The sequence below is a fragment of the Castor canadensis genome, chromosome 8 (genome assembly GCF_047511655.1).
Source record: "Castor canadensis chromosome 8, mCasCan1.hap1v2, whole genome shotgun sequence".
NCBI classification, from domain to species: Eukaryota; Metazoa; Chordata; class Mammalia; order Rodentia; family Castoridae; genus Castor; species Castor canadensis.
The window spans coordinates 80777372-80800494 of NC_133393.1; the positions used below are offsets into that span (position 1 = coordinate 80777372).

Consider the following 23123-nt stretch of genomic DNA (forward strand, 5'->3'; position numbering starts at 1 on the left):
AGTCTCAAAACAATCTCAAATGATTATCATATGCAAAATAAATATTCATACATGATTGAGTCTCAAATATAATTTTGTGACTCTCACAAATTATCCAAATTCCACAAATCTAAAGTTCAAAAGCAGGCAAGCTAATTTATGGTATCTGATGTCAGATAAGAGGAAACTTTCAGGGGGATAGTGAATGCAAGGGGGTACATGGAAGAATTTCTGGGGTGCTGATGTTTGTAGTTTAGGTACTGGCTGTACAGGTATGTTCACTTTGAAAATTCATTGAAGTATATATGGTTTTAAATTGTGCTGGGTTTTATATTTCCATAAATGTTTAAAGGAAAAAACTGAACTTCAGTCCAAATTGATTTTTCTTCTACTAATGTATAACTCAGTTAAGTGGGTCTTGTCTCAGATCATGTAAGGTGTTAGCCTTTCCTACTATGTTTGGATTTTCAACTCCTGGGGGGAAAGGAATATGTTCTTCTTGGATAAATGACAATTATAAACATAATAACCCTTTATGTATATAATGGGCCCTCTCCCATCCACTTTTTGTATTGCTCCATTTTGTCCTAGAAATCTCTTTAGGTAAGCTACTGTTTTCATTCCAAGAAAATGAAATCTTAAAAATCTTAAGTAATTTGCCAAAGGTCATTGAGCAAACTATGAATCTTACTAAAATCTAGGCATTCTAATACTGTTATTCTAACCTACAAGATCTAGAATAGATCATTGTTTAATATTTCTGAAAGGCTGGAGAATAATAGTGAAGTCAAGATTATATTTTCTTAAGTGAGATTATATAATACAAAATTTTCTCATGCACTATCAATGAGCCCCTCACACCATAGCCTGCAAATTCAAAAAAAAAAGTCCTCAAATTGGCTTCTTCAATCATTGATCAATCTTTTTATTCTGTTAAAATACAAGCTTCCCTATTTCAACATAACAACTTTATTCTCTTGGTAAAAAAGTTTATGACAAGATGTAGGCTTACTATTTTCAGATGGTGTCACACCATTGGTGCAAGAGTAGGCCCATCAATCTCACCCCATTGACCTCTTCTGTTCTTCTACTCTGCTTACAAACACTTGAGTGACATGGGTGAGATACCCATAAATACCTGGTGATTTACAGACAAGTAGTCCCTACATCACCACCCTAATCCCTCTCTTCTTTCTCATCTCTGTGTGTCACAGTTTTAATTTGCTAATATTCTATGCAGAGAATTATCCATTAGTCTTAAAACACAGTTCTGATTCCCATTCCGACAAATTCAATAGTTACTTATACCAACAGAATGTAAAATGTTTTTTAAATCTCTTAAGCATACTCCTCATTGGTCCTTCTTGGTGTGGTCCCAATGCATATTTTTAGATTTATGCCTGCTCTTGGTATCTCACAAAGCAGTCTCATAAACTGGTTGTCACAAGTCAACTTGAGCTTTGTTTGAGCTGTGGGGTTTGGCTCCAGGTAGTCTCCCACTAGTAACTCTTTTTCCACCAGTCAAGGCCTAGACATATGCCCTCTCCGAAAACCATTTAATGTTTCTGCAGTTGGATGCATTTCTGACTTTCCATGAGATCCCCTTCTACCTTCACAGTTATTTGGAAGTGTATTTAACTCCCCTGGACTGTCAGTCCTTTGAAGAATACCATTCTTCCCTACCTTTAGTTTTCCACAACTCTTACCCTATTGCCTAATAGATATGGACTCTTAGCAATCTTGAGTGGGCAGATAGATGGATTTTTGGCAGCTCCATGGCACTCTCTTCATAATGATTTCTTAAGCCTTTTAGTTTCCCTGGTCACAACTGCTAGGTAGCAAAACCCAGGAAGATAAAAATAGTTCAGAGCTGTCCTAGAGCAAGGATCCTTTACAAGCTCAGGTAATAACTGATAGAAGAATTTACTATGTGATCTCCTAACCGATATAACAAAAAATTGCAGTATTTTGATTAAATTCTTACAGATAGCATAGATCATATAATGTGTAAGTTTTAATACATAAAAAGTCATTTATAGCATAATGTGATTTTTAGAAGTTCCTTCTTAGATATGCCTGACTAGATTTAGGAATAGGGTAAATTAGTGTGTACACTAATTACAATTTAAGTAAAATCTTAATTTAAGCACAATTTTGGGATGAGAGGGAGGAAAAACTAGGAAGTACTTAATGGTGTTCATGAAAATAAATCACACAATTCCAATGTTGACCCTAATTTATGAAGATTTAGAGATGTTACGGAATATTCATGTCACCTAGGTATCTGCTTAAGTTACAGTCTTTCAAAAGTACAGCTAAGAGATGGCAGGCTCATTCACTGGAGAACCAAATATGTTATTTTAAGAACTTCTATCCATATCTGTTTTATCTGACATTAAATGGCAAGTAAACTTTTCCTCTCAGGGACTATATATGAGTCTGACACTGCTGTCCACTCTGCTCACTGGGGTGGTAGCAGTGCATCAGCTCTTCACCCTCTTGTGGTGGGATGGGCAGTGCCTGAAAACCAACTCGTGCAAGTTTCATCTTTGTTTTAGTTTTAAGCACACGGAGAGTCTTGCTGGTTATGTTCAAAGTCATAAAGAGGAGTGGCTTCATGAAGATGAAATATTTTCTATTATAGGAAACAGGCTTAATTCCAAATTTGCTGTTTTTTTTTTCTGTGATAAAAAAATGTTCTAATCTGTTTCAATGATTTCCAAATCTTTCAAAGCTTAAAAATTTCCAATTTTAAAATTGTTTGTTAGCATGCAAAAATGTAACTCCTTCTGAGTTCTATTTAAAGAACTTAAAGACATTCTTTTTCTTTTTGCAGTATTGTGATTTGAACTCAGGGCATTCTGTTTCTTTGGCAGACCTCCATAGTTCAAATCACACCTTCACCCCTTTTTGCTATGGTTATTTTGGAGATCGAGTCTCAGTTTTCTTGCCCAGTCCAACCCAGACTGTCATTCTCCTATTTATGTTTTTCCCAGCTTTTTTTCCATTGAGATAGGGTCTCTCTAGGGTTTTTTGGTCTGGGCTACCCTGGAACATTGTCTTCCTGATCTCAGCCTCCCAAGTAGTTTTGATTACAGGTGTGAGCCACTGGCACCCAGTTAATGACATCTTTTAAAGTGGAATTCTTCTGAATAATTGATATATTGGATTTGAAACCAATTTCCAGTATATAACAAGAACATCCAATGATAAGCTTTGTTATTTGGAGGTATTTTTGTAAAGCAATTTTTTCAACTATAGAAACTATTGAAATTACATTTTGAAATAAATCATATGTTTGGAACAGGGCTGAACCAAGATGTTCAAAACTAATGAAATACAATATACCACTCTTTAAAAATGAGACGGTTATAATAATAATTCGGTGAAATATTTTACCATTCATAGTAAAAATACTTAGTATTAAATACTCAAATTATCCTTTATCTTCATGCTTATGTTTCTTCTATAAATCAGTTATATATTAGTGTATACAATGTATAAATATATAATAAAAATATATAAGCACACTCAAAACATTTTTTGATAAATCTATATGATTAAATATTTGGGAATAAATTATCTAGAAAATGTGAAGCAACAGACATAACAATTAATGGTTGTTGTGGTATGTAGAAACTAAAACATAATTTTCTCAAGTTACTGAAAACTGAATCACAAAATCTCTAACAAAAATTTAGGATATCTAAATGCTCTAATACCAAGAATGCTTATGAATCTTTTATAAATAGTTTTATTATAAATATTATAGAACACTGAAAGAAATTTCTTCTAAAAACATCTAAAATATATTTCCAGAGATTTTTAAACATTCTTAACCATTCCAAAGCAGTAATGTGGGAAAACAGCAGAATTACCATAGACACATGGGCATTTCCGTAAACACGGAAATATGAGGCATGTTACTTTTTATGTTGAGATACTTTTTAGTTACTTTATGCTTAACTTCATTTAACATCACAACACACAATCTGTCTTATGATCTCATCATTACTTCTAATACCTACTTACATTTTCCCTAGGATATACATTTGAAATCTGCACGGTCCAATTGTATCTTCCAAATTATTTTCAGAGAATTGTATCTAGGGCAACACACAAATGTGTCACATTCTCTTTTTTGGTGTAGCATAAAACATGTAAGTACAGAGAAGGAAGATGCTACAATTCTACAAAAACTAAACTATTCTTCTACAGTAGACAGGACACTGCTCATCTCTCGATCATCTGCATCATCTTATCCAGGTTATGATGGACTCTATCCCACTAGGTGAGGCCTTCTAGAAGGACCATCTGTTGTCAAGTACAATACTCATTACTAACTCTTGAGTGATTCCAGCCTATCAAGCCCAATATTATAATCACATGGTGGTTACTGAGATGAAATAGGGACCGAATTCTGCATTCCAATCATCTGTTTACTTAGAACATCCATCACTAAAATGCACTCCTGTCCACACATCTGTGTCTGATTTATTTCTAGTGACTAGCAGAATGTCTAATGCATAGTAGATAACCATGACTTTTTAGAAGAATCCACGAATGAACTTTACAAGGATAGATATGATAATAAACATAATAAATGGAAAGACTTGATCGCAGTGATCAACAAATATATTTATCATAAATTTTATTTAACAATTAACTTCCTACTTACTATGCTTGTGTGTATCTTTTTGAATTTAAGAAAATGACTAATTCCTATGCATGTTTTTACTGAACACTCCATTTTGCGAAGTCAACGTAAATAATTCATGGTTATTTGAAACTGGTTTCCCATATATTATCTTGCTTCTTTGGATGCTGCTGGCCTTAGGGGTGACCAGAGGCAGTGACCTGCTTCTCTATTTCACCTGGTGTCAGACCTGCAGAGGAAAAAGCCACCTACTCCTTTGCTCAGACCCTCAGTGATCTTTCATTACACCGAAGTACTAACTTAGGCCTTGTGCAGTGGCTCATGCCTGTAATCTCAGCTAGTTGAGAAGTAGAGATTGGGAGTACAGTAGTTTGAGGCCAGCCCAGGCAACCAATCAAGCAAGCAAGCAAGCTAGTGAGACTCCCCATCTCAACAAACAATACAATGTGGTGGTATGGCTGCAATTCCAGCTCAGTGGGGGACCTAGAGAAGAGAATCACATTTGGGACGGGCCCTGGGCAAAAAAAGCAGTAGAATTTATCCAAAAAATAAAACAAAAAAGGCTGGGGACCTGGCTTAAGTGGTAGAGTACCTGCCTAGCAAGCACAAGGTCCTGTGCTCAAACCCCAGTACAGTAAAAACAAACAACCCTTCCCATAAAAACACCCCCAAAATTGCTAAATTGTCAGACTTACTGGGTGTGTACTATAAGCACAAGCTCATTGCTGAAAGTGCATTTTCCCTTGAATATTATTGTATTCTTTTCGAGCTTTAATATGTATTTTTCTGTATAATCATACAGGCATTTTTTTTTTTACAAAAAGAAACACTTTGAGAGAAAGCACTAGAATTTAGAGCATTCAATGAACAAACTTTCATTTGTAGAAAAAGCTCTAAATTTTTAATGAGAAAAAAGGATCTTTAAGGAAACCCAGAAAATATGTATTTGTTTTACTTCTGTCAGATTATTATCAACCCAGAATACACTTGAATATATATTTTTTTTACCAAATATGATTTCATTCTACTTTAATAGTAAAAATAGTCCAGGAAAATGCATCACTTCTTAAAAGAAACTAGGAAAGATACATAAATATAAATTTGTTTAAATGCATCTTCTATGGGACTGGCTGAATAGCTCAAGTGGTAAAGCACCTGCCTAGCAAGCATGAGGTCCTGAGTTCAAACCCCATGTACCACCAAAATAAATAAATAAATAAATAACCAACCATTTTCTATAACAGTTCAATTAGGTTACATGTAATGTCTCTTACTATATGTGGAAAAGAGAAAAATAAAACTTTCTCTCATCTTTTAAAGACTACCTTGGTCATAAGCAATCTACTGCTCATTTAATAAAATTGTCCACATCACTAATTTTATTTATTATTTATGATATAGAAAAAGAAAACATAAACATTTCTACTATTTTGACATTGATAGCTGAACAGCAAATCTTGTATTTTTAAATCCAATGTTAGCTTCTAACAGAAATATCTGAAAAATAGCAGTAGCTTATGCAGATACTAAGAAAATTCTGAAAACATACACTATTCAACAATGAAATGTTTAATGAAAGAAATTAACAGTTTGTTATTTGAGAAAAACAGCACCAAAAGAAAAGAGGCATTCATTACAATACAAGATCTGTCCAGTGACTTAAACATTTTGAGTACTGATACAAGGAGTAAAAATACAACATAGGGATTTGCATAGGGATTATGCAAAGCACATGCCACAGCACATCATTAATCAACAAGGGTTAAAATACAATCACTTCACAAAGACTAACCACAAAAATGCAGTAACTAAATTAATAGGCACAGGTTAGGATTTGTTTATTCCTTTTGTGATTACTGCACAAGATTTCCCACAACATGGGGAAAAGTTAGATACATTCTTACACCTTTCTTTTCTCATAGCATTTTAAATGACTTTGCACTTTATATTTTTACTTTCTTTTAAAATGAAAGGAGATTTCATGTTGTTCATTCAAACATACATGCATATATTCTCTTAATTTTTTAACTTAATGAACAGGATCTGTTGAGATTAAAGTTACCCATGAAAGAATATTAACCTAACGTGTCATAAGAGGTATACTGAAGTTTGGCTGATATGTAACAACATTGAGAGAGGCAAAACAATACATCCGGTTTTGATAACAAAACTTCAGCTCCTCTAAATCCTTTTAATATAAAAGGCTAATTGAACAAATAAATATTCTTCATATAGTAAAAAAGAAATCCAGCACTCTACTGATATATAATCACTTTATACATACAAAAAAGTAAATAAATAAGTTTGTAAAAATTCTGACATAAACATTTATTGTGATTTTAAAAACTTCATCATTTTCAATTTATCAAAAAAAATAAAGATATTACAGTTCTTCGCTAGTGCAAAGACAGAAATATTCAATGAACTCCTTTTGGAATAGATATTTAGTAAACAATAAAGAATTCTGTACTTCTGTCTTTCTATTTTGTAATTTGTAGTTGTTAATGTTTTCTTGGTCATTTTGTTTTGTGAGGCTGAAAAAGTCATCTGTGCACAAGATTTTATGGACATTCAGGTGTTTCACTTATGGCATAATTTATGTACAATAATAACATAACACAAGTGTATTGGAATATAATATTAGATACATTACAACCCAATACATAAACATCTTGTGAACAGGATACATGGAGCAGGATGGTAAACCTTGAAGTGTTTTTAGCATCAAGTGAAGGATCAAAAACATCTACCTAAAACTGTCTCAAAGAATTATTTGTAATTCTATTATTTTATAACTTTACATCAATTTTTATGTTATACATTAAGAGCATTACATTATTCATTAAATAGAACAAGGATCAGCAAAATTATCTAAGAAAGGGCCAAACAGGGAGCATTTCAGGATTTGTGGGTCATACACTCTCTACTACAACTAACCAGCAATGCTGGTGTAAAACCAGTGTGGATAGTAAGAGAACAAATGGGTATGGCTGTGTTCCAATAAAATTCATTTAAAGAAATAGGCTGGACCAAGGGCATAGTTTGCTGACCCTAGAAAGAGAAAATCTACCTCAAAAACCACTTAATTTTAGATACTTCAATGCTTATCACAAAACGGGAGACACAACTCAATGTTGAACGCTTTGTGAAGTAAGTCATGAGTCAGTATGGGAAAAGAAAACATTTGTGCTCAGAAACCAATGCTATTACAATTCAAATTTTAATTAGTAACTTGGATTCTGCTTTTCTAATTGGGACAAAATTCTAAGAAAGTTTTATTGAGAACTAGGCTTCCAAACTAAAGGCAAAAAGAGAAAAAGAAATGTACCAGAGAGAGTGACTCTCCAATCTAAGATGGCTAACAAAAAATGGCATCTTTTTATCCTTATTGTATTTCTAGTCCATCTATAGTGGATGTAAATTCCATAGGGATGAGAAATATGGTTCTGAAGCACAGATTTAGCAGATGTTAGCAAACATTTATAAAAGAACTGTGTGAGTGCTTCCTACAGCAGAACTTGTTTTTTTGCTAGTCCAACAAAGTGATGTCCTCTGAAACAGCAATTTGATTTTAAAGACATTCTATTGATTTATATCATCAGGCACACTTTGACTATAAAGATGAATTTCAGATAGAGCTAGAACTTAACCTGTACTTCAAAGGGCATGATTTAAAACTGTCTTATCGCAAAAGTTTGTCTTGGGCAAAACAGGTGCAGGCAACAAGGGTTGGTTGTAAAACTGGACTTATAATTCTTTTCCAAATAAAAATGGCTTAACTTTACTAATTTAGTAATAAATAGATTATAATCTCAAATCAGTTTTTCATATGAAAGACAGGTAGTCAGTTGTTCATAATTTAAAAGATCAAAGGTGATCGATCAACTGCTAATTTCAGTGTATTTATGTATTAATTATTCCTCAAAGCCCAGATATTTAAAAAACACTAGAGAAAATAAATCATACATGAGCAAAATTTGAATTTGTGTCTAAACTCAAAGAAATTAACAAAAAAAAATTAAAATATTCCTAAGCCACAGGCCACTCCACACAGTGGAAAAAATTAATATTCATATAAATTATTATATAAATCATACTTTTCCATGATGTAGGTAATAAAACGTAAACAATTTAGTTTAATATGTAAATTTCTCTACCTTTCTTTAATATAATATTGTCACTTTTCTAAGCAAAATAATAAGTTTCACAATGATAAAAAATGAGTTTTAAAAGAATGTTATTTGGTTTTAGACCAGTTACTGGAAGTTGACAGACAAAAGCCACATACAATTATATGCTCAAAGAAGGCACAGCCTAATTTGCCATTGTTATAAGCCAAGTGTTAACATTATGTACAAATGTAAACAGCAAAACATTTCTGACTATTAGAAGGGAATCCAAAGATGTCATGACAAAAAATATTTCCATTAGAAGAGTGTTATGGTTCAAAATTCACATATAAAAATAAATACATATGAAATTATTATATACATTACAGTACTTGAAGTTGAGTGGATTCCTCTTCAAACTATCAAATTTAATAACACAAGCTAAGATGGCCAACAGTTTTGCTTTAAAAAAAAAAAAATCCAAGGAGATGTACTGTATGGATTTCATGATTTGTAAAGAGAGGAAATTAAAGTGAAAGGAGCATGGTAAAATGAAACAAGTAAGATTAAGCATTACTATCGTACCGACTTCCATGGTCCCCGATGCCATGCTACATCACCAGGGCAAGCGTGCACATGGCATTGTGCCACACTAGGCGGCTTCTTGAGGACTTCACAGTTGTGCTCTTCGGACATTTGGCCATTGGGAAATTGACATATCACAAATCTTGATTTTATTCCTCCTCCACACGTTTGTGTACACTGAAAATAAGAGTAGGGAAATTCAAATCTGTGTGGCTTCAAAGAGACGATTATATTTCTTTACTCAATGTTTAAACATAAGTAGTAATGCTAGACTTTAAAGTTTATTATTTCTTCTTAATTGTCAATGTTTCTCCCAAGGTAAAAAAAAAAAAATCAATGTTTTAATTCTATGATTAAAAAAATGGTAATTTTTTGAAACTTACTATGATGAAACATTTGAATGAGATATCAAAAGTTTGTATGATACTGTTAGCAGGTTAAATCAGAAACAAAACTGATTTACCTAAACAATGTGTAAGCAATGAATTATGCTGTAGCCATGAAAGCTAATAAGGTAGATCAAATTTTATAAACTTGGAAAGAGGTTCAGCATATGAAAACAGCAGATTGCAAAGCAGCGTTTTTAAAGAATCTGTTTCTTTAATCCATATAGAACAAAAGTCTAGCAGGAAATACACTAAAATGCTCAAAGTTCTTATTGCTTTACCTTGTTCAAATGGTTTGTATGTTCAGAATGAATATAACTAAACTGAGAAATAATTGTTACTTTAATTTCAGAAAATAGTTAAAGTGTATTTTAAATAATATATTTGATAAGCCAGGCACCAGTGGCTCACATGTGTAATCCTAACAACTGGGGAAGGCTAACATCGGGAGGATAGTTGAAGGCCAACCCTGGGCAAAAAAATTTGTGAGATCCTGTCTCAATGGAAAAAAGTTGGACATGGTGGTGTACACCTGTCATCTCAGCCATGGTGGGCAGCTACAAAATAACCAGAAAAAAGGGGTTGGATGTATGGTTCAAGCAGTACAACACCTGCCTAGCAAGTGCAAATTAGTACATGGCCAACAGGTTTTACCTTTAAATAATAATTTCCAAATTCTCTAAGGGGAGAACTTACGTGCTAAAAATCATTAAGCAAAAATATTTGACAAATTAAATTAGGTGACTTATTTTATTCACCTCAAACTAATATATATCTTTATTTCTTATTCTTTCTCATCCAAAATATGAGACCAAAGAGATCATCTAGGAAATTATCTTTATTTATGTCTCTAGTGCCTAAGAGTGACAGCATGAAGTACTAAATAATTAACAATTATCTGTCTTAAAGGAAAAGATTCACCAAACGAATGACTTAGCAATAAGATAAAATATGGTACAAATATCTACATTGTTTCCTGTGTTTATATCAACCTAATTTTCTAAGAAATTTAAACAAAAATATACTAATTTTAGAATGATAGTAGTAGTATAAAAATTGACTAGCGTATCAGATTGTGTTAAAAAATGCCTTTTATCAGAAGTCAGTCACTTATACATGAGAGCACATTATTACAAGAACACAATTTTAATCATTCAATGAAAAAAATTCTCTTTCCATATAGCACAATGAAGTAGGGTTATCCAGCTGTGCTTAGTGGCCTAAAGTGGTTTACTTTTGGTCTTGAGATTAAAGAACCTTCAAAATTTTAGGGAGTAGATGTCACAACTTACCTCTCCCCAGCTTCCATAGTTCCAGCGTGGACAAGGTCCAGAGTCACAGTGCTGTGACTCTGGGGGCTTAGAGGCTGCAGCACAGTAACTGGCACTTTGTCCATTTTCATCCTGGCAGACCACAACCCTGTGCTGAAGACCTCCAGCACAGCTGCTTGAGCACTGGCAGGAATAAATACAGAAATGCACATGAACTGCAGATTCTACAACACGAAAAAGAAAACCCACTACCCGACTCAGTCAAAAGCAAGCTCAACACTAAAAGCCCCTCACTGAGATCACGATGTCAATCAGGAAAACCTGTCTCAACACTTGAGCTTAACTGAGGACTTTGTTAGAATTTGTTGATGATAAGGTAAGTCTTTCAAACTTGCACTAGGAAATGATGTTTCAGTCTCAAAATAGGTATTAAGTAAAAAAAGGAATTAAAGTTTTAAGGACTCACTGGGAAGGGAGAAATAACAAAAGACAGTGTTCAATTACTTAACTTTCACCTTGGTGTTCTTCTTTATTTTGTATCATTAACCTCAGGCAAAATATCAACTACAATTATACCTTTTGTAGTTTACTGAGATTTTTACACCAGTTTATTGTATTGACATCATAGTAATCTTTTATTTTGTTCATAAACATTTGCAGTTTTACCCAAAAGGTTTTCTCTTATTTTTATGATAATGGACTCTAATCGGATTGTTTTAAAGTGCATTCCTCTGTAATCATAATATCACATTAGTATATAATTCAATTAGAACTCCAGTGATTTGTAATCTGCATCAAAAAGTGCCTAATCCTTTTAAGATTCAAACCACTGATCTTCAGATAAACTTAACATTAAAAGCATTTGACATTATTATATACATATCTGTTAAAGGGCTGAAATGTAACAAAAATACAGAATTAATGTAATTCAATAAAGACAGCTTACTGAACCCCATGGTCCTGTTCTCCACTGGCTTCCTCTGATTGATGGAAGGACCCCCTGATTTTCATTCTCCTTTGGGTTGTGAGCTAATGGAAAATTCCTGCCTGGAAAATGGCTTGGCTGCTCAGAGGAGCTAGGAAAGCGGCTGTACGTGGGTGGGCAGGCTGCCAGGTTACATTCTTGTTCTATTGAAGGGCGAACTTCAGGGTCACAGTAACTCTCATCAACTGGCTGGTGGTAGTTGATGCATAAAACTTGTCGGGTTGTTTTTCCATGGCCACAGGAAGCTGAACACTGATTAGAAATTTAGCGAGCATTTATAATGTAATATACTACAGTAACATTACATTAAATTACTATCAAATGTCATGTTTAAGTTATTCAGTCCTGTTTTCACCTAAGAATACTTACAGGTGACCAATTTCCTGCCTGCCACTCTCCACAAGGGCTAAAGCACATGGCAATTTCAGCAGGTCGGGGCAGGTGGGCACAAAATGATTCATCTGCCACTCCATCGTGGGCGTTGCGACAGCTCACATAGCGGGCTTGACTGCCTCTTCCACAAGACACTGAGCACTTAAAAACCACATAATATTGAGATATTATATACTATCCTCCCCCGCTTGCCTTGCCCATAGCTGTTACTCTCGTTTCTAAAACATCAAGTTTCCTGAGAAAGTCTAAATATAAATAATATCACCTGGCATCATTTCTCAGTCAAAACAGATGGGGCAATAAAATTTCCCACTTTAGATCATAAATTTCACCAATCAGGTATAGTAATTTAAGTGACTACAATGAGTTGAAGTAATGCTTAGTTATATGCCCAAATTAAAGATACCAAAAGCATTTAGTATAAGAGAAAGAATCGTGAAATATCATTAAAAATAACCTTAAAAGATTTAAGTAACAAGGCATAGATATGATTCCATAATTAAAATATAAGATTAAAGCAAATTACATATGCTAAATACATTAAAGCATTCAGTTCAGAAAACCAACATGAAAATGTCTGCAGTTTAAATAAATGTTGATAAATGCCTGATACCACATCTGCTTCTCATAACAACCTGTTACATAAGTATTATTATTATCCTCATTTTGTAGATTAGAAAATAGACGCTCAAGACTTAAATTTCCTGCCCTGAGACACAGGCTGTTTTGTAAGGCAGAGCTACAGTTTAGCCATTTAATGACCTAATGCTAAGCTCTATTCTTCTTGCGTATTACCAAAATATTTGAAAATGAATGCAGACATAACAGCAGCAACCATTGTGTTGAGGTCTAAGGCATCCGCAATAAGAAATAAAAATCCCTTAAGTAAATTCACTTACTGGGGTCCAAGAGCCATGTCGCCACTGTGCCACCTTTCCCAGGGGAACAGCTGGTAAGGAAGTAGCTCCGACTTTAGGGATAATTGGGCAAGGTGTAAGTACACAGTCCTGTTCAAAAGAAAAATAGACCTCATAGTTCTGACTATGACTTAATTAGGCACTGGGGTTTGTATGAAATCTAATACTTCATTTCCCTTTTCACATGTCTACTTCAAGAGCACTGCACAATAAAGTACAAATAGGTGATCTAAGAGTTTTTATTTTCAAATGCACAAAGCACTGTCAAGTACTTGTCCTGTATTATAAGGCTCTGCACCTGAATATTTGGATCATTCTTTCTGATCGTTGAAAATGAAATAGCAAAGTTCTTCAAGAATGCCATTAAGGCTGGTGTGGATGTCAAGCCTGTCATCCTAGCTACTTGGAAGGCAGAGATCTGGAGAACCACAGTTCAGGCCAGTGCAGGCAAGCAGTTACTGAGACCCCATTTCAACCAATAAAAAAGCTGGGCAAGGTGGCGTATGCCTGTCACCCCACTTAGGTGGGAGGCATAAAAAAGGAGGATTGGGTCTAGACCAGCTGGGGCATAAACAGAAACCTTATCTCAAAGATAGCAATGAGAAAAAGGCTGAAGGTATGGCTCAAATAACAGAGCATCTGCCTAGCAAGAGCAAGGTTGTGTTTTACCCTCCTTTTCTGGGAATGGGTACCAGTGGGAAAGTGTTGGCACAAGGAAAGGGTGAATGAGGGTGACTATCGTAGATTGTTTTGTACTGAGAAATGAAAATAGAAGAATGAAACCTGTAGAAATTGTTCTAAGAAGGGGGAAGGGAGAAGAGAGAAGAATGATGGAGGGGGTTAATCTAACCAAGACATATTGTAAGCACATACATAAACATCACAATATATACCCCTGTACAACTATTATATGCTAATTTTTTAAAAAAGAGCAGGGCCCTGAGTTCAAACCCCAAAACCCAAATAATAACAAACAACAAAAAATACCATTATGTGGAAACATTCTGAAGAAACACACTTTATGAGTTCATGGGATTCATCACACTAAGCTTAAAGAATGGGATCATAGAAGTTAAATGAGTGATCCAACAGCGGATAAAGAATAAGACCTTCCATAATAAAGCTATAAAGCTTGTAAAACCAAGAGATAAATTCTACCTTTCACACACATTTTAAAGACATATAAATTTCAGTAGAAAAATACATATAATTTGAGCACACCAATAATCCTCTTACATCATAAATATTTGTGTTTATACCCCAAGAAGAGGTTTTCTTTACCTGCCTGTCACTGGGGCGCCTGGCTTCATGGCATGCTCTGTCATCTAACACTGTACTCAGTAGCTCACTAACACATTTAACAGCACGCACCTGATACCCATGTCCACAGGTGGCTGTGCACTAAGGAAAAGACAAACAACAGAAACCAGTGTTTTTAAAAAATTACATGAACTTCCATTATCTTAGAGAAAATACACTTAACAAAATACTTTTAGTATATGTATTATCCCTTTATACCAGATCCAAGACCTAAAATTATCCAATTCAATCTATCTGCCTATTTATTCAAATTTATGTTGTTGATATTACTGATAACAAAGTATACTATGATTAATGTATTTTTAAAAGTTATGTAGAAAAAAAAATCAATAGAGGCTTGATAGTTCATAAGCACAGTCAATATAATTTAAGAAAACAAATTACTTTTCAAACTCTACCTGGCATATATATGTCATTATATTTCCTAAGTAAATTTCAAGTAGATGTATAAGAGAGAATGTATAATACTTAAAAGAGAGGAGAGGTTTCCATCAGCCTTGGCAACCTCCAAAGGATATAAGCTTCCCACCCTCATTCAGCCTGGCCACTGCTCCTCTGCAGGTTCCCAGCTGGCAAAATTTCTAAACTACTCTAAATACAGTAAAGATACCAATGTAAACACAGGACATGAAAATATTTATAGTTTGTCTAATCAAAGCTGATAAAAGCAAATTACTTATAGCATTTGGTTAATTAAAGTAAATTCAAAAGCAAAGTTGGAATATTAACCACAGCAAAATTAACAGTAAGGTCAAAATTTTGCAAATAAGGGCTTATATTTCAGAGGTATTTTTCTAATAATAAACCAATCTGTGTTTTGCTGAATCCACTAAGGAGGGAGGAATGAATATATCATAACTTTTCTGTTATTCTGTAAAGAAGGATCAAACCAGAAAAACTGTTATCATATACTCACAGAACCCCATGGTCCCACTTGCCAGGAAGCACACGTGTGAAGCTCACATGGTCCGAGAGATTCAGGCTTGGTGCTTGGATTACAAAAGCCATCACTCAAGTGATCTTCATTCAGCTGACACCAAACCTGCCGCTGTTTTGTTCCTTTTCCACATGTAACAAGACACTGTAAGAAGTTGACACAAATACATTACAAAATGATGTCATGATCAATTTGCATATTAAAATGCAGCTGGAAGACCACTACTAAGAACATTTTTTGCCTACTCCTCTAGAGATATTCACTGAAGAAAACCAGTCACCTCTAACTTCTACCACCACCTAAATCCCAATGAAATATCCATTTGTTCTATAAATCAATCTAGGAACTAATATATATCCTAGGCTGCTCTGGACTCTAGTACTTTCTTATAAAGATGGTTATAGACTAAGTATCAGTAAATGTTACCGGTGGCCTAATAACTATAAATAGGTTAAGGACAAGACATTTTTAAACTGATATAATAATAAAACTATTTACAAAATAATAAACTTTAATATTTTTGAATTTTATAAAGTCTTTGATTGCAAAACTTTCCTAGCATGATATGATAATAGTTCTCAGTCTCATGTGTTTAATGTTACCTCACTCCACTCACTAGTAGCCCAACTGGGACAAGAAAATTCATTACAGTTCTCTAGCATCACTCGAGGAAGTTCTTGACATTCTTTTTCAGCAAGACGATGGCCAAAGTTATTTATACAATAAGAGTCTCGAGTTCTTTCCCCTCCTCCACAACTTCTGGAACACTGATTAAAACAAACAAACAAATAAGCAACAACAACCAGAACAACAACAAAGCATAGGTGACTTGGAAATGAAAAAAATTAAAACTTTAACAAATATAGTTGGGAGAGCTAAAATTTTAATTAGAAAAAGGGAGCAACTTTTCTTAAGCAACAATTTGTATAGTACCTGGGACCACTCTGAGTAATGCCACCTGAGTAAGACACAGTCACCATGGCATGGCTCTCGGGTGGGAGGTTTAACTTGGTCACTGCAGTAGAGGTCATCTACAGGAACAGTCTGTCCTTTACGAATGGAATACTTCATGCAGTGGACATCCAAGGACCTATATCCTTGACCACAGTTGGACGAACATTCACTTTTCCCAATGATGTGCCACCTAGGAAAAATATATAATTACATTTAGGAGGTATGCTAATTAACACAAAGTTAAAAGTAGATTCAGAGACTCATATGATTCAATTTAAAATTTCTTTTAAAAAGTTAATGAATAAGCCACCTAAATATATTTGATATATCACTGACTTTGGTGTGAAAAGTTCTTAGAGAGCATATAACCCAAACTTTCATTTTATAAATGGGGGAATGAGGCCTAGAAAAATTGTCTTCTGATGATATAAACACTTGAATATGTTTATGGTGGAATCAGAAATCTTACTTTTTTCCAAATAAAACCTTACTTGTTCCAAAAATATATACAAATGGAGCTGTAGGTAGGGAGCCAATACTATACACACATTGACCTCACCCTTACATTGGTGACAACTTAAGAAATATAGCCACAGACTGCAAATTTCCCTGAAAGCCTTTGAAAACAACTGACTTAATTACTCAATTATATAATGGCAGATTTAAGACTATAACTGAATGTATCTGACTCCAAGTCAGACTGTCTCATCTGTGCAAACTCCCACCAGTACTTTGGAAAATGAACAGGAAATGTCTGGAAATCTGACTACATCAATAAAGACAAAGCCTTTAAAAGATGTCAAAATAGTTTTTGAAAAGCATATCACACTTTCTCATTAATTCATACAATCTCTATTCAGATATGTTTGAAAAGAAAATATTTTTCCATAAGCAAAACTGCCAGTTTTAGCCAAATTATCCTAACTGTACTCTAGAAATCTATCAAATAATATGAGTACACCAGTATATTGAGGCATAGGATTCACAGAGGGCATTTTCAAGCTCGAGGATTTCATTGTGCTTTGTGCAACTTAAACAGGCACTTCTACCACTAGGCTTTTGCACTGTGTCTTCAAAGAACATCAACATACATACATATAAATTCTCATCTTTGCTGCAAGAAAGAGGTTTTGGCCATCCTTGAATATTAAATATCACCTGCTACAGTAGAAAAAATGAAAACAATTAGATGAGGTTTTTGTCCTTAGTATCAGTCTATTACCAATCATTCAAACCAAACCAAACAAAGACAAGAAATTTAGACTAGAACTGCAAACTTTCCTGCCATGAATGAGGAGCAGGTTCTTCAAAGTTTAATGGATAAAATATCAGGGAAATAAACCTATATATTATCTAATTCTCAAACTTTCTAAGTTTATTGGTCCATGAGTTTAATAGGAATTACAGAATCATACTACAAAATTTATTCTTTCAGATCTTTAAGCCATGACTCTTCAGATTAGAATTTATCTGTATTTATTTTATAGACAAAATTGCTTCTATATTCTCCATGAATGTTGAAATCTGTATAGCAGTATTCATCTAATACTATGAATAAAAATTCAAATGAATTACTAAGCTTCACCACAAATTATTGAGTCTGAAATTTTGTGATGGCAGGGGCAGGTGATTAGTATTTCTTCTATGTCTGCTCTGTGTGTGGCACTGCACTAAATTCTGCATCTTATCTCACTATTAGTGTAGTTACATTATACACTAGTTACATCATGCATTATTAGTCTTTTACCTTAGTTCACAGTCTGTATTGCATCTTTCAGTCACAAACAATGGGAGCGGCAAGTGGTCACAACTTTGATCAGACACAACCATATGATCATTCTTACTTATGCAGACAATTTTTCTTCTGTGAAGACCTTGGCCAAATGAAAATTAAAGATGAAAAGCAAAGTACATAGGTGGATGTTCCATATTTATTTAATTCTGCTAATAACCTAAAGGATTCAGCTAAGAAAGCAAAAAAATTCACCATAAAATATATAGGACATACTAGTATATTAATCTAGTCAGGAATTACTATTTATAGTAAGTAAGCTGAATCTTGGATAATTGAGGGGTTTGCTTAATGGAGAGACAAAAGGAAGGTGGGACAGGTATGGAGTAGAAAGAAATTCATCATAGCTAAAACAGAGAGGTTGTGGGGAAAATTGAGTGGCTAAGATCACTCAGTGCTCTATGGTGCATTGTATTATAGATCCCCATTCTTTGCTTCTCCTTTCCCTGTAAGAGAATTACACATCTCTGCTGTGACAACGTGATGGTGCTTCCCCACCCATTGGCATCAGGCTAATGTCAGCTAACTGAAGTTAGTTCCAACCATCTTCTTTCCCTTTTCCCTCTGCCTCCAGAAAGAATTTTCCAAGTAGGACTAATCTTTCAGTCTGGAATCATGAACAAAATAGACCACAATTATTGGTATCAGACTCTAGGGGAAGGAGGGCAGAATGAAAAGATGAAGCACAGTGGATTTTTAGGGCAGTGAAACTTCTCAGTATGATGTTATAATGATACACATGTCATCACACATTTGTCAAAGCCTATGTAATTCATAACACAGCAAACTTTCCTGAAACATGAACTATAGACTTTAGATGAAAACAATGCAGCAGAAGTAACTTGTCAATTATATACATGTGCCAAACTAATGCAAAATGTTAATACTAGAGAAATAGTGAGGAGGTGTTGATAAAGGACCAGGGAGGGGAAGATGAAAGAGGAATATTCATATTTTCTGTACTCTCTGATCAATATTTCAGTAAACTTAAGCCTGATCTACAAAATGAAGTCCATAACTTTTAAAAATTACATGGGCACAAATACTAAGTTAGAGTAGAGCCATAACCAATTAGAATCTAAAACACTGTGAGCAATAAATAACCTTTGTTCTAATCCATTGAGATTTGGTGGCTGGGTATATGCAGCATAACCACAGCAGAGGCAAACTAAGAGAAGTGTCTTAACGGCTGGAGCAGTTTGAATGTACACATTTTGCAATGAGGAGACAGTAAGAGGTTAAGCAGTCAGTGATGTGATCAAATTTCTGACTTATCAAAGCTCAACTATGTACTCCCAGTTAACTAAACATGAGCATATATGTATATCTTTGATCTTTCCTAAACACACTTAAAAATAACTACAAAGGTTTTGAGAAGGATATATCTAAAAGAACAAAAAATAAAAAAGGAAACACAGTAGGCAAGAAGAGGAAATTCTGAAGATGAAAAATGGATGGAAATAGCTACTTAACAGAGCCAAGGAAGATGAAGGCGAACCTTGGGAAGGGGGAGAGTAAGAAACAAACCATTCATGCCACAGAATCCAAGAAAAGCTCAGGTATCAAAGACACCAGGTTCCTCTGAGGAGGTGTGTGTTAGGGGTAGGCCTGAAAAATGGAGAATTGATTAAAAGAAGTATTTGTGAGGAACAGTTAAACCACTATCCTTCCAGCCAAAAGCAGTACTGTATGCTAAAATTAAGTAATGTAATATACAAAATTATCGTAACAAAACCCCCATGTATTATTAATGTATGCTAATTCAAAAACATAATAAAACTATTTTAAAAATCAGGATATGAGCCACACATGTAATTTTACATTTTCTAGTTTTCACATTAAAAAAGATATAAGTAAAACAATTTCAACAACATTTGTATTTAACTCCAAATATCTAAAATGTGATTATTTTAGCATGATCTCAATATAAAATTATTAATAACATATTTATATTATATGCTTTTTTTCATTTTAATCTTCAAAAATCCAGTGGGTAATATACACTCAGCACATTCATGCAAGGACTGACTAGTGACTACATGTGGCTAGTGACTACCACACTGCACAGTACATCGCTAGAAATGCAGAACTTGAGGGAGTAAGACTCAACAGAGGGAGGCTGGGATTCACTGAACTGAAAAGAGGTGCTTAAGAAAGAAATTTCCATACTGAATAATGAGACACTAGCCCACCAGACTGTGCATGCCCTCTGGCTCTAAGACAGTTTCCAACTGCGTCATGATCATGCAAAAATGGAAGCATTCCACTCCAGTGGGGGAGTGTTTAACTCAAGGAAAAAGATAACTCACAATGACATTCTGAGCTCTTCCCAATGAGATGTCCATGGACTATTCAATAACCCCATAACTCCACTCCCTAGTTGACTTGTGTGACCCACACAGGATTTTAATCAGCATTTTAGTACTTCTTAAATATGAATAATGGCAAAGATTAGCAGACATTTTGGAAAGCTGCTAATATATAATAGGCCAAAAGAAACAAAACAGACAAGTCGGGGAGCACAGAAACTTAAAGGCTGTGGTAATGCCCTCAGAGACAGAACAGAAGATACTGTGTCCATGAAACAGAAGCCAGATGTAATGAGAAGAAACAGTAATGAAATCATGAGGGCAAGAGGAAAAAACAGAAAATAATTGCTCATTTAATAGTCCAAAGAAATAACTTTCAGGAAAACAAGAGAAAAATTAGTGTGAGGAAATTATTTCTAAAAATGCAATGTGTCCCAAGACAATTCACGTTGGAATAACAAACATAATTACTTAGGAAAACAGCTGAAAAAAACCACCCAGAACCACATCCTGATATTTCAAGTCACTAGAATTAGGGAGAGGACCCACAAAACTTCCAGAATAGAAAGTGCCACACATAAGCACAGGAAATTGGAAAAAAGGTTGAAGGACAAACCAAAAAACAAAGCTTTCAAAATTCTAAACAGAAATCATGTAGTTAAATTTACACTACTTAAAGTACTGAGCAAGTACATAATATGAGGTTTAGAGGGGAAAAGTCTCAAAGCCACCATTCTTTGTCAGTGAAGTACTAAGTTAGATGTTCCAATCAACAAGGGAAGTAAATCAAAAGGAAGAATTCATGAGAGTTAGAAATAAGGAATTCAACAAAGAAAAAAAGCTGAAAAGAATTCTCAGGATAATAATGAGGAGATATCTTAAGATAACAGCCATACGAGAAGTCTAAAAAAGCAACACAGACAAATTTGCACAAGAAAAAAGAGAATTAAGAAAAAGTACAGGGAAATTAAAATTGATAACATGTTTGGAAACACTATGACAAAATTGTACTTCTGACACAAGATTAAGGACTTTTAAATAGGTAAAAATGACAACCAAAAAAATTACATTCACACAAAAAAGAACTGTAATCAGCAATGCGGCAAAAGAATGAATAATTCCTTTTGTATCTCCTGCACATGTTAACACTCACACCGTCTCTTACCACAGTTTGCCTGACCTCCTAGAATCATGTTATTCTTTATTTGTGTGGCTATTGCACTTGTCTCCTAGCTCCCCGTGCCCATGGCCAAAGAGCAGCTTACATGCTCAGTGCTGGTCCCAACTGTACCCTGTAAAGTAACCCAAGGCCTTCCGGGCACAGTGAACTTTTCCTTCTCCTTACCAAGCTCTTCATTCCTACGGCAACCTTGATCACAGTTGACCTAGCATCAACTATTACCATATTGCTTCTCTGAGACGCTACCCCAAACAGTAAGAGGAACACCTGTTCCGATGCGCTCATTCTTGGGACTAGCACTCTCCCAAGGCCACAAGGAGCACCACAGCCTCTTTGGCACCGTGTCAGGTGATTTTGTTAAGACTGACCTTATTCTCATCATCTGTGACCACTGTCTTTGGCCACCCACCTTTTCTCATAAGCTCACCTCCATACTGTTCTGAGCTTACTTTCCTCTGACTCCCTGCGCTCCTCATTCCCCAACTTTTTCTTTCTTCTCCACAAAAGCTACTTTTCCTTTCTACATAACAAGTCTGTACCTTCAGCTTTGACACCAATAAGCTCCTCCCTCCACCTTTTCTGGGGCGTCTCTGTGTAGGTCTGTAGCACTAGAGTTATTATTTCATATTTTCTACTCACGCTTCTGCTGCATCCCTAGACTTTAAATCTCGAATGCAGAACTAGGGTCTTACTAAGAATCTGAAAAATAAATGTTTCCTGCATTGAATGATAATTGCAGATTGCACACACTCTAGTCTTCCCTTTTTTTTTTTTGACAATTTCTAGCTCTGATCTTTTCAGTTATTTGGTTTGAAATAAGGGCCTTGGTCTTGGCAGGTAACAACTCTACCACTTGAGCCACACCTTCAGTCCTTTTTGTCTTAGTTTATTTTTCTTTTGTCCTGAGATGGCCTCGGACAGTGATTCTCCTACCTCTGTCTTCTGTGTAGCTGGGAATATAGCCTTGCTTTTTCTTTGAGATAGGGTCTGCCTAACTTTTTTGCCTGTGCTGGGACAAATATACTTTCTCATGGAACAGGGAAGAGAAATAAAAGAATGAAAATGCCTGATATCACAATAATAAAGGAGGGAGATGTGTTGATAAGAAAGAGTGTGTGGAGGAAAGTGGATAAGAGGGTAAGATATTCACTGGGAAGGAGGTAAGTTAGAGAAATACTTCTAGTGCAAAACTAAATTAAAAAAAAATAAAATGAGAATGTAAACAGAAAGGAGTGAAAATGGAGTGTTAGAAAGGGTGGGGTTAAACGAGGATGTTAAGTATAGAAAACAGAAAAAATGAAAAAGGAGAAAAGTAGGAAGGGGAAAAAGATCTACACGTTTATATGCCT

At 34.7% G+C, this 23123-nt stretch overlaps 1 protein-coding gene across 6 annotated transcripts in view; it reads right to left on the reverse strand.

Annotated features, from left to right (window-relative positions):
* The window catches only part of Adamts20 (ADAM metallopeptidase with thrombospondin type 1 motif 20), a 178639-nt gene that overhangs the window by 80605 nt on the left and 74911 nt on the right, over positions 1 to 23123 (reverse strand). For 4 of the 6 annotated variants that reach the window (XM_020153099.2, XM_020153106.2, XM_020153093.2 and 1 more), the window contains 10 exons: positions 18241 to 18367; positions 16473 to 16683; positions 16142 to 16306; positions 15519 to 15683; positions 14564 to 14683; positions 13265 to 13372; positions 12342 to 12506; positions 11934 to 12224; positions 11009 to 11170; positions 9331 to 9507 (listed from right to left, as the gene is read on the reverse strand). In XM_020153099.2, the coding sequence (XP_020008688.2) occupies positions 9331 to 9507; positions 11009 to 11170; positions 11934 to 12224; positions 12342 to 12506; positions 13265 to 13372; positions 14564 to 14683; positions 15519 to 15683; positions 16142 to 16306; positions 16473 to 16683; positions 18241 to 18367 (1691 nt within the window). Of the gene's footprint in view, positions 1 to 9330; positions 9508 to 11008; positions 11171 to 11933; positions 12225 to 12341; positions 12507 to 13264; positions 13373 to 14563; positions 14684 to 15518; positions 15684 to 16141; positions 16307 to 16472; positions 16684 to 18240; positions 18368 to 23123 lie in introns of those variants that run through there. The other 2 variants (XR_012450819.1, XR_012450818.1) reach the window with 2 other exon arrangements.